This window comes from Aulostomus chinensis, chromosome 10 (assembly GCF_037954235.1).
Source record: "Aulostomus chinensis isolate RoL2024-O1b breed Wild chromosome 10, RoL_Achi_v1.0, whole genome shotgun sequence".
Classification (NCBI taxonomy): domain Eukaryota; kingdom Metazoa; phylum Chordata; class Actinopteri; order Syngnathiformes; family Aulostomidae; genus Aulostomus; species Aulostomus chinensis.
In genome coordinates this window covers 9,199,019-9,211,981 of record NC_141329.1, presented here as the reverse complement: position 1 = coordinate 9,211,981, position 12,963 = coordinate 9,199,019, and the positions used below count along the sequence as shown (strand labels likewise).

Below are 12,963 nucleotides of genomic sequence, written 5' to 3'. Positions count from 1 at the left end.
TGTTGGACTCCAGGCAATATGCTACACGCACACTGCTCTCCCGGGCCAATTATAGAGAGACTTCTTGGTGGGCGGTGTTTTAATGTGCAACAGATCAATGTGTACTTCACAACCTGTCGAATCACGACAGCAGGACTCACTGTGACATTTACTAGAGGAAATGGCGTCTCCAGGCATCGGTGTGACATTATGATAGCGGATGTTCCATTTATATCCTACTATTCACCTCCAGCTTCCCCAGGGATGAGGCACTTTTTCAAACAAGGTTCAAACTATAATAACTATAGTAAAATAGACTTTTTTCAGATACTAAAGCTGGTGTGATATTTTATAGCTATACTGAATAGCTGGTCTGAAACACTTTTATTGTATTCCATCCCATGGATGGTCCTCAATGCTCAAATTTCCTAATTTAGCACATTGTCCTCTTCAACATTCTCAGTACAGATCCAGTATAACTACAAAGATTTTGGAAATATCAATGTTTATTTCAAAAATGGGATTGATGGATACAGTCAAGATGATTTCAGCAAGCCTAAAGAAACAACAACAACAAAAAACCCAAATCTACATGTAAATGCATTTCCACAGCTTTGAAAAGCACTTCAATTACATTGTTTTAGTTTTTCACTCAGTGATTTCCATGTTTTTGAAGCTGCTGGCTGTAACCTTTTGGTGTGTATTCTCTCCAACTTTCTCCCTCAGACCAAAACCACACAAGTTATGGTTAATTTGGCCTCTGTAGGTCAGACAGGTTACATGTAAATCTCACCTCTCATCCAGTACCAGCTGCCACTGGCTCCAGCTCCTCCTGTTTATTTTGCAAATACTAAATCAATAGAATATTGGTTGCTCAGTCGTTTTGGCAATAATGTTAAAATTCTCATATATCTATCAAAAATGGTACAGTAATTGATAATCACAGGGGTCTTACTGCTTTAAATGCATTTGTTTGAAAATAATGGTAAATAAATGTAATCAAATGATGTACTGAGACCCAGTCTGTAAAAGAGGAGCTTGTTTATGTAACCAGGGCCTGTCTCACTCATATTTCATGTACCTTCTCTGTAGCTGCTGTGCTAGAGGAGGAATACAATATTTTTTTCGGGGAAGGAGTGTGCTAGGGATGTTCCCTTCCCTGCCCGGCCATGTGCTGCCTGCTTGTGTGTAATGGAGGCTCCCTGCATGTGTCAGAGCGGCTGATTCGAGTCTGGGCTTGGCACGGGAGAGCCACAGTGGGTGGAGAGTTGGCATGGATGCAACGGTCCTAACTCGGGATTGTCCAAAACCCATAGATTTAATCTGGATTACTCCCATCATTTCCCTCCTTTCCTTTTTTCTCTATTTCCCTCCGTTGACCCCCTCTTTGCTTCCTCTCCCACCCACGCATTCGCTCTCTTCCCCTTTCCTGCTGCTCTTTCTCCTGCTCATGCCTCACTGCTCCATCTCGACCTTATAACCTGCCCAAAAAAGCAAAACAAAACCAAGGCACCCAATGGCGGCTCTGTTGCCATGGTGACCACTCATAGATGCGTTAAATGCATAAAATGGATAATCTGCACATAAAACAAAGTCCTCCTTTCTCTTTATTCCTGCCATTGATCCCATTCAGAAAAGATTTTAGAAAATCTACTCTTGATGTCTGATCTCCTGTTTTTACTCGTACTTGATTGCCCAATCTGTTGCCAAGGTAACTGGCATTCATAGCGACCTAAGTGTACAGTGACATTTTGTGCAACTGCACCAGTAGAGATCAGCATAAAGGATAATCTGCACATACAAACAATGTCCTCCTTGTCATTAGTTGGACTGATGGGAGATGTTCTACTATGCATCATTTTATTTGACCGATTAAGAGAGTTACACACACATATAGACAAATGAAGGTTTACATGTGTCCCTGTGCGAGCACACGTGTGTGAGCTACTGGGTTAAATTACTGTCTGCATCAGGAGGCCTATGATCCTCATCAGGGCTGTCACGTCAACAAATACCTGCGTCTGTCTATGTGTGCGTGTGTGTGTGTGTGTGAGAGAGAGAGAGAGAGAGGGAGAGACAGACAGACAGATAACACAGATGGATAAATGAACAGTATTAAACTATTATTAGATTTCCAGCAGCCGCGTACAGACGGAGGATTAGACACAGACGCTACTGTACGTTATAATAAGTCGCTCCCAGCCATCATCATCGGTGAACACATGGTGGAAAGAATGACCACATGAATAGTTGTTTGTGTGTTGTTACTTTCTGTATTTCAAAAGAAATGATACAAATGTTGATATTTGAATCTAATTTAATCCTGCAGTATCACTGAGACAAAGATCTCTTTTGCCTGAGAACAAGAAACATACTATATGTTAAAAAAAAAACAACTCTACATAAAAATGTCCAACAAAATGAATGAGTCAAAGAACCACAATATGTACAAACTTAAAAATAACGTGGTGATGTGCTGGCTACTTCCTCTGTGTCTCCCTGGGTTACACATGTCAGCACTGACCAGAGCTCCTTCGTAGAAGAAAACATATGTGTGGGGAGGTTAAGAATGAAATGAATCAAAAATACTAGCCTCATAAGGATTAAAATGCAATTAACAATAACAAAAATGCTACTAGTACTGTTACTACAGCTACTTTGGTCTTCTGTCTGAAGTATACATCCAAGGTCAAACAGAGAATTCACTTTGTCTCCTGTGTATCAGCAACACAACTACATCAACATTTCTCTGTAATGTCTTTTTAAACAGAGACTGAACTTCTCTTTTTTTCTGTTTTAGTCTCATTATATTCTTTATTTAGTATTTTTGAGAGACACAGGTATAAAAATAAAGAATGTACCTGCATATGAACAAACTGCACTTGTGCACATAGTTTCCCTAAAAATGTTATTTGTTTACTACAAACTTTAGTCTGGGTCTACTCTAGTCTAGTCTACTCAGTCTGAATCAAAGATAGTTGATAAACATTTTTTTAGTTTATGCTATGAAATTCAAAATTTAAATTTAGATGTAAAATGTCCAAGGTCAATGTGAGATTGAAGTCGAAGGGTCATTTGCAGTATGGACAGTAAATATCCCCTCATAATGTGTCCTCTCACTTTATACTGTATAACTAATGTTCACACTTCTGGGATTATTTATATCTGGTTTCGATATTCATCCTTGAGTAGTCATCAAAACACGCCAACTGACCTGAACCAAAGTGAATCTGGGAGTAGAGAGAGGTCCCAGACTATCTAAAGGTTAAATCATTATTCTTGGTTGGTATGAAATATATTTTCTGAGAGGATGGAACAAACACCCGGCAATGTCAGACACAATCGGCTTTGTGATGCCCTGCAACAGCTGGATGAGCGTGTGTATCTGTGATTAAAATCTGTGTGTGTGTGTGTGTGTGTGTGTGTGTGTGTGTGTGTGTGTGTTTGTGTGTGTGTGTGTGTGCGCACGCACATGTGGATGGAGAGGTGTCCTTATCCTGTAAGAGCTGATTCATTCTCTGAAATGCAAGGACACACACTTGCCTTGGGTGTGATCGTGAGTGTTTTCGTGAGAGGTGGATGGCCATGCAGGATAAAGGTCTGACAGCGGGAGAGAGTGCAGCCCCCTCACTCCTTCTGTCACAGGCCTCAAGCTGTGGAACATACCTTCTGTGTGTGTGTGTGTGTGTATATGTGTGTGCGCGCGTGCGTGCGTGCGTGTGTGTGTGCGTGTGTCTGAGGACTCCAGCTAATTGGTGACAGATGACCTATGATGAACTAGAGCTATTGATAACTTGGCAAAGGACCTCACTGACAGCGAGGTTATGACATGTGTCTGTCCATATTTGAGGTGACAGGATTAGATCTGTCAGAGCTGCTGGTAGATTATATCTGGATGACCAATCAGAAGAAACCCAATAATCACCAAAAAGAGTCAATTTCAAACGTTGGATGAAGGCCGATGTTTTTAGCTGTTACAGGCAACGACTAAAAACTCTTCTATATCCTGGTCTCAATTCCTGCTGGTACTGCAGGATTAAAAGAGATTGACGAACAGAGGAGGAACTTTGCCGTAAAAACATTGCTGGAAATTCCTTTCTGCCACACACCATTAGGAATCAGTCATAGCGCAAATTCAAGTTGCTCTGTGACTGCTGGATGTGTAAATAAGCAACTGGTGGAGTGTAACGGCAGTGAGATGCTCTGATTTGTTTACCTGGAGGATGCAAATGTGAGGTTGTAAACAGAAGATGCCAAAAAAAGGGACGCTGTTTTTTGTCTAGAGGTAAATCTGAAGCAGTACGAGGACGGAGATGTGATGACGGGATGTGGTGGCGGTAGTAAAGGCAGCGCTGAGAAGGGAGGGAGGAGGTATTGATGGAGGTTAGAGGTGAGGCTCCAGAAGGGATTAACAGGTTAGCCATTACGTTGTGTTTTATTACATTACAGTGCAAACTGAGTCAATGTGAGATAAAAAAAAAAATCCAAATAAAATATTAGATTATTTCATTTTCATGTCAAAAACAAAGCATCAACATCTTGAAATGTTTTCTGAGCCTCAACTATTCAAATAAATTTTAGTAACTGCAGAGCCATAAAAAAAGAGGCCAATATGTTCTACTTTTCCCCACTGAGTTATCTTCAAAGCACGGCAGCAGAACGTTGTCTGCCTCAGTGGCGTCATTTGCTGTTTCACTGAACTCTTGTTCAGGCGTTTGCATTCAGTAAACTAGCGAGCTCTTTGAGGGAACCAAGCCGCTCCACTCCTCAGCAGAAACAGGCTGCTCTTTTGTTGACTTAGCTCCTAGTCGGCACACTTCTCTCTCTCTCTCTCCCTCTTCATCTCTGTTCTGCCTCTCACCAGTTGCCGTGGTAACTAGCAGAGGGAAGCTGAGTGGAGGGGAGATCAAAAAGGAGGGAAGGAGGAGAGGAAAAGAAGTGAAGAGGGGGTTGGGTTTGTGGGTACAGGAACCTCAGCTGCTATTCTTCCTCCTCCCTTATATATATTTTTGTTATCTCCACCAGCAGCACATCCTCAAATCTCTCCAAAAGACCTAATCAGTGAGAGCCAATTATCTCCCTCCTCTTTTTCATTAGCATCTCATTGTTGCCTTTACTGATTTAATATCTTTCCAGGATTATCTTCTTTGGTCCCACAATTTTCTGCTTGAGCTCCACCCAGACCTTCATTCCTGTTCTACCTGCATCTCATTGTAACACATGTACATTTTTCATTATGATTTTATTCACTGTGCCCTTCAACTCAACCCCAGCTGCATACGCACTACACATTTCCCCCTCTACTCTCTCCTTCTATTTTTAGGGCCTGAGCCTGAAGGTACTTCAGGCGAAGACCCTACTATGTTTATTCTTCTTCTCTAATCATGGTGTTAACAGCGTTCATTGAAGCAGCCTGATCGACAGCAACCAAAGGGATTCTGTGCTGTGAAATGCTGTGAACAAGTATCTGGAAGTTGAGTACTGAGTATTTGAGGATTTCCCCTGTCGCAGACTGACTCTATGATGATTTTATCGCATTACTGCACACGTTTAGTGCTTGACAATTAACCGCACAGCCGTAATGAAAGCTTTGAACATGATAAACATCCTCTTAGTGCAACAATATCCACTGTCACATAATGAGGGGGGGACAAAGACATCAGGTCGGGATGCACAATAGCTGGAGGAGAAGAGGCGTTTTTGAGTTGTGTTGGCATAACATTTTTGCATAATCACCGCTGACTGTGTGTGGCAACATATTAGTCAAAGGGAACAACAAACACTGTCTGCTGGGAACAGAGGGTGTGAGTGTGTTGAAACACACTAATACGTCTGCCACATACTTCTGACAGATGTGTATACATCAAATGTCGACCCGTTTATTCGCAGAATGTGAAGAAGCAGCGACGAATACCTCATGTTAGGTGACATCATCAAACCCTTTGTTTTGTTTATTCAATTTACAACTTGATGTGGTGAGAGCTTCACTAAGGTAACCTCAGCCAAACCCAATGTGGAAATAAAACTACTGTTAGATGCATTTGTCCAAAAGTGATTTTACACTTCTCCACCAAGTTGATTTTTTTTTTTTTTAAATAATCCTGCTTACATAGAAACAAACACGAATGGCAAAGATCATGTTACCTTCTTGGTGGACATGATGATATGAAGCTTCACATGACAGTTTTTTTTTTTTCTTGATGAATGTAGATCAATCAAGTTTAAAAAACCCTGGTTTAAATTTCTGCAACACAACTACACAATCGTCAGGCCTGTTACGCAGGCCTCAAGCTGTGTAAAATCCCTTCTGGATGTGACCCTCAACAGATAAGCATTATAGAAAATGGATGGATTGACTTTTTATGCTCACTTGAAGTGGTTTTTGCCTTTTTCAAAAAAGAGTATTTGTGCACAGCGGGAGAGGAAACCCCTGATTCATAAAAGCTCTGATGTAGTGATTCTGTCGCACCTGTCACTGACCAGTTGTTTCTGCTGCTGTCACAGCCTTCCCAAACCTTGTCTTTGTATCCAGACAGAATACAACATGTCCAATATTATCTGATACTTTGGAACAATTACAACTGAGGGTAATTCCACAAGACCACTCTTCATTTTTGTCTCCTCTTTTCTTTGTGAAATCCATCCATCCATCCATTTTCTTCGGCTGATCCTGTTAAGGGTAACAGGGGGGCTGGAGCCTATCCCAGCAGCTTCTTTGTGACATATCCACAGTATGAAATTTTCCTGACAATTCAATGGAAACTCAGTTAAGCTCAAAACATTCAGAGTTCATAACTTATAATGGTACAGTACATATTAGCATTGTAGTTCATGCTTAAGTAAAAAATATGTCCAAATTAGCACATTGCTAGCTTACATCTGTAGTCTTCAGACATTTCAGCAATATAATATGATGTGTATCCTGGTATTTTTCAACCAAGGCGATCGTCATGTATAGAGAATACAGGAAAATTGTGTAAGACCCAAGTGCACCAAGAGGCTGGAGCTTTAGAGTGAAAATGCAGACTGAGAGAAACAACTAGATCTGAATCATTGAATCAACAAGACGCTGAGGATGCAACAAAGACCAAAGGATATTGAAGGAGGATATAATGAGTGCTGAACTAATCACTGGGTTGAGAACAGGTGAACACACACACACACACACACACACACACACACACACACACACACATACAATCGGTCAAGATGACGGAAACAATTAACAGGGAAGAAGCCCAACAGAGAAGTCAATTGTTTGCCCCTTTATATTAAAATGCTAATATGAAATGAATGCTCAGGCTTTTTATCTGGATTCCGTCTTTGTCAAAATGCCCAATGACCCTGTTACTGAGACCCCTCCAAAACTGCAGATGAGCAGTTACTATACAGGAAATTGCATGATTGGCACACAGACAGCTCATGTGACATATTGGCCACATATTCAGCCATATACTAAGTTAGCTTAGTCCTTTTACCACCGGCAGGCTGAGATTGTTAGCTTAATTCTAAAAAGGATTGTGAGATGTTTGTCAGAGAAGTTATGCTGAAACCTGTCGGAGCACAGCTTTCAGTAACTTGTGGCATGCTGGCGCAGGGAATGTAATCCCAAAGCTCTGGGTGAACATATATCTGATGTTGATGTGTGTGAATATTTAAATCCGAAGTCTCAATACTGAGACATTCTAATTACCTTGGTCCCTATCAATCATTTCAACACATGAGAAAATAAACCCATGTAATAAGGGAATTATCCTGTAATTGAAATGCCGCTTCTGTCATGAGAGTAAGGTTCCTCTTCGTAGAAACCTGCCGTAGATTATTCTTGACGGTTGGGAAGATGCAGTAGAGAGGAGAGACAAAACAGGTGGGGGGTTACTGAGTGGGGGTACTATAATCTAAAGCTATTCGATGGCATTAAAAAAAAAAAAAACGAATGCAAGAATCCTCCCTTGGCACAGCCACAGATTACAGCAGTGGGTTCGCGTGTGGAAGCTATTATATAATTCATTCTCTATGATGAGATTTTCTCCATTGCTGGTTTTCCTTACTACCCCCTCTATCTGTCACACTCTGTCCCAGCACTGGCAGGTCTCTCTTTTAATTTAAGGAGAAGATGTCCGAGCCACACTTGGTTTTTTAGTGACTTTATAATCTCTTTATCCCAGTCTGGAACTAATTCATCTTAAAAAGCAATTTGATGTCTTTTTTTTTGGGGGGGGGGGGGGGGGGGGCAGTCACTTTTAAACTCTTCCTTCACTGTCTAGAGGGTGTTTTGTGGCATGGATCTGTGAGTGATGATGTGCGTGTGTGTGGTCATACAGTATGTAATGTAAGTGTGTCTGACAGTGCACACATGAACACATTTAGTGCTCCCTCACTCCGGTTTTGTGAATTCTCTGCTCACTAAGCTCCTTAATGGAGTCATTGCAAGGGCAAATGCATTTCCTCTTTTTTTATGTTTATTCCCAACCACTACTACCACCCCCACCCCCACACATACCACACACACGCACCCCCCCACCCCCACCCCCCGAATGCATGCTGACACAGACAATCACACGCACGCACTGCAGCTGATCACAGGTGGGCAGATTGGCAACAAGTTTAATACTTTTCATTTTGGAGGTTATCATCGGTGACCTGCCGTGTTGATGAGAGGTACATGTGAAGCACACGCCGTCAAAGGATTAACTCTGCCACATCCACATCTGTGCCGCACAAGACTTGCAAAGCCTCCGTGCTCTCAGTAGATTACCCTTCACACAGCTAAATGCCATCTAATGATTATCTGGATACGTCTCAGGTGCAGTGCAGGAACCTCGACCTGATTCTCTGCTGGTGTCCAGGAGGACGTTCAGAACATTATGTAATTATATTACATTATTGAGATCATTATTTCAGGATGGGACTTCTTTTCATTCCCAGGGCATTTCTCAGTGGTTAAGATGTGCAGCTCTTTAGAGATTGGAGGACGTCCTTCGGTGGGTGTTAAGGGAACATTAAGGGAGAATTTAGGGAAAGATTACAGGAACCTTTTGGTGACAAAAAAAAATGCTCCTTTCTCCTTCTATTAAGGTTCTTGCATCACCTTCCCAAACTGTTTACACACATCTCTACCAGAGACCAAGAGGGAACGTCGTATATGCAGTATGTTCCCCAAAAATTATCCCTGAACATTCCGGTAAGGTACAATGTCTGCCTGGGGTAATTTTCAGTGTTGCCAAGGGAGCATGTATGAGAAGTGTGATCAGTCTTTTAGGGGGCACAATGAATTTGATTCTCCAAGGAGCAGCTCATGCCTCTTTTAGAACTAGTTCTAGAAACTGCAGGATGCAGTGTGAGCAGTATGAGCAAGACCACAATGACACTCATTGTGTTCTTGCTCAAAGGTGTGCTTGCTGGCAGTGTGACTTCTTTTCCTTGATGTGTAGAAATGATTACAGACCTGGATGACTTGTGGTTTGAAGTCTGTCTTGTCATGACCATTCACAAAAAAAGTATTTTAACCCCAAAATTTCCCACTGCAGACATCAATGTCTTTTGGCTGCAGCCAACTCATAGGACAAAAAAAACAAAAAAAAAGGGACAAAAAAAGAGGACAGTGGTAATGAATGCGAAGTGTTTGTCAACCATATAAAAAGCAGGAAGAAAGTGAGATTGTCAAAATATAAAATATACAAAATAAATACAATATTTATATTGTAGGTGGCGACAAGTTGGAGAATTCTGAGTTCCAAAAGTTTCTGACAGGTAATTTTTGAGTTAGACATCATTTGATTAGAGATCGTTTGATTCTTTGCGTTTCTCTCAGGAAGGAGTTGCTCCTCCCGCAGCATGCTGCGCCGCCCATCAGCCAGCAAAGCCATTTTTATATGTCACAATCCATTGACTTCTTTGCATACAAAACCCATAAATCCATGATAAATGTAATGAGGTCAGGTTTTGATGGGTAACTATGATGGTGTGTACTTCGGGTTCACAAGGAGTAAAGAGGGTGATTTATCATGCCGTTATTGACAGCATTATCATTAAAATAAATGAGGATGATTAGTGAGAGTTGATTTTACAAGGAACTTGGCTTGAACTCCCTCATACGTGGGACTGAACTTCAAGGCAACAATCTATCAGTAGATTGAAAGCGATGTCCGTTGTTATCTGCAGTCTGCAGGCTCATTCTGGAGTTATTTTCATCATAGATTACAATGCGAGCAGCCAACAGCTTCTCACAGATTGCAAAATGCTTGCTATCTAGGGTGTTCACTTGGTCTGAGATCTGAAAAATGAATGAGGGATGAATAGAGTAAGAGACGAACAAAGGAAAGCATGTATGCAGGAGAGGAAAGCAGAACAGAGGGGAGGGATAGGAACCTGTCGTACACATATGTGTGCCAAGTCAGCACATGGACGCACATGCCTGGATAGACTCCCATTAGCAAGCACACAGTAAATTGTAGTGAATCCAAATCTGAAACAATAATCTTGCTCTCTCCATCGTGCCCTTTGTGAAACAAAAGATCCTCTGGAAACAATGTTCGCCTCAGTCACATCTGCCAGTGCTCACACAGTGACATGTTTATAGCAAAGTCAACGAATTACTGATTGTGTGTTTTTGTTGGGATTTGAGCCTGAATCAAGGTGGGCATGCTAACTACTGTAGGCCTACTGATGAAGGAGAAGCTAAATTTAGAGGAGGAGGAGATGTGTTGGCTAACCACTTTTACCTTTAAGAGACACACACACACGCGCACACACACACACACACACACACACACACACACACACACACACACACACACACACACACACACACACACACACCCCTTAAATTGCAAGAGAAAGCTGTGAGTTATTGCCAGACGACACACCAGGTCTCTGCTCATGCCAACAATTCTTCTTTAGAGTGTTTCCCCAGGCTGATAAATGGGACTCGGAGCACTCCTCTTCTCTGGTTCTTATCAGCATGGGCAGTGACCAAATACTGACAGTGTCCCACTCCATCGTTAGAGCGATTTTTTTCTCTTTTCTTTGACTTCTCTCTCACTAGCCTTTCTGACTGCGGAGTTAAGCATTCATCCTAAAGCCTCACAGACCTTGATACAGATTCACTTTGCTCTCTAAATTGTTTCTCCCCTACATCTTCTATCTGTCTCATAACTGTTGCTCACATGCCAAGCTCTCATAATCTCTCTTCACCAGGTTTCACACACCTCATGTTTACCATCCTCTAAGAATAAGGGTTGTTGGGGTTTTTTTGGTTTATGTTTTTTAACCTGGATTGAGAACTGCAGCTTGCCTATTTGTGATGTGAGGATTGCAGTATTAACTGCAGGCCTGCAGGTTGTGGTCATGGGGGCCATTCTGATGACTGGGTTGTGGTGTGTGTGCTGCATTGTGTTCACTTGACGCACTGCTGATGTGCATGTGCATGTGCATGAGTCTGTGAAATCTCTGTATTTCTTCTGTACATTGTCAAGTTATTGAAGGGAAAAGGATCTTTGAATCTGCTTGCTTGCAAACGTTACTACCTCACAGTCCACACACCATTTACTCTAAAACTGTATTCTCGAACTATCAGCCAACTCTTCCTCTCATAGCACATTTACTTTGAGATAAAGGAAGGCTAAATAAAGAACGGAGCATCACAGCTACAATCCTTTGCAATTATCCCTTACAGATTCTTTTATCTCTGTTATCCTTTCCTGCTTTCTTTCAGCTCATCTTTCATCTGCCAAGGACATCTCAGGACAACTCCTCATCCTCATATAGTAAACCTCTAAATGCCTCCGTAGAAATCACATGTATCTCTCTTTCTCTCCCTCAGGATCCTACTGACAGTAGTCGTGATCTTCCGAATCCTGATTGTGGCCATCGTGGGTGAGACAGTGTACGAAGATGAGCAGACCATGTTCATCTGTAACACCCTGCAGCCGGGCTGTAATCAGGCCTGCTATGACAAGGCCTTCCCCATCTCTCACATCCGTTACTGGGTCTTCCAGATCATATTGGTGTGCACGCCCAGCCTCTGCTTCATCACTTACTCTGTCCATCAGTCAGCCAAGCAGAGAGACCGGCGCTACTCCTTCCTCTATCCCATAATGGAGAGGGACTATGGTGGAAGGGATGGAGCTCGGAAGCTCCGTAACATAAATGGAATTCTAGTTCAGCACAGCGGTGATGGTGGAGGAGGGAAGGAGGAACCTGACTGCCTGGAGGTGAAGGAGATCCCTAACGCCCCTCGGGGCCTGACCCATGGGAAGAGTTCCAAAGTTCGTAGGCAAGAAGGGATCTCTCGCTTCTACATCATTCAAGTGGTGTTCAGGAATGCACTCGAGATTGGCTTTTTGGCAGGCCAATACTTCCTTTACGGCTTTAGCGTGCCTGGAATTTTTGAGTGCGACCGCTACCCATGTCTGAAGGAGGTGGAGTGCTATGTGTCTCGTCCCACGGAGAAAACGGTTTTCCTGGTGTTCATGTTTGCGGTTAGTGGTATCTGTGTAGTGCTTAACCTGGCCGAGCTTAATCATCTGGGCTGGCGCAAGATCAAAGCCGCCATCAGGGGTGTCCAGGCTCGCAGGAAGTCCATTTGTGAGATCAGGAAGAAGGATATGGCGCATCTCTCTCAACCACCCAACTTGGGACGCACACAATCCAGTGAATCAGCCTACGTTTGATGATGAGGAGCAGGAAGTGTGCTGCAACGGAGGAGTGAGGGTGAATGTGAAAGAGAGAGAAAGAGAACGAATGAATTTTAATTTTAATTTAACAAAGATGGCATTGAGGTCAAACAAGATGACCTCTTCCATGTGATAGAATGAAACAGAATGTAATAAGACCAAACCTCCAGCTCTCAGAAGTCAAGAGAGAGAAGAGGAGGAAGATTAAAAAATGCATAAAAGAGGACAAAAAGTTCTGAACATTTTTCAGTCTCATGGGGAGATATTCCAACTGCCATTTTGTACTTAAGTCTTTTTTTTTTTTTTT

The 12,963-nt window shown here is 42.3% G+C and overlaps 1 protein-coding gene across 2 annotated transcripts in view; it reads left to right on the top strand.

Annotated features, from left to right (window-relative positions):
* gjd1b (gap junction protein delta 1b) overlaps positions 1–12,963 on the top strand; it is a 27,218-nt gene extending 14,255 nt beyond the window's left edge. For both annotated transcript variants that reach the window (XM_086215940.1, XM_086215939.1), the window contains exon 2: positions 11,804–12,963. In XM_086215940.1, the coding sequence (XP_086072066.1) occupies positions 11,886–12,653 (768 nt within the window). In that variant the 5' untranslated portion in view covers positions 11,804–11,885 and the 3' untranslated portion in view covers positions 12,654–12,963. The remainder of the gene's footprint in view (positions 1–11,803) is intronic.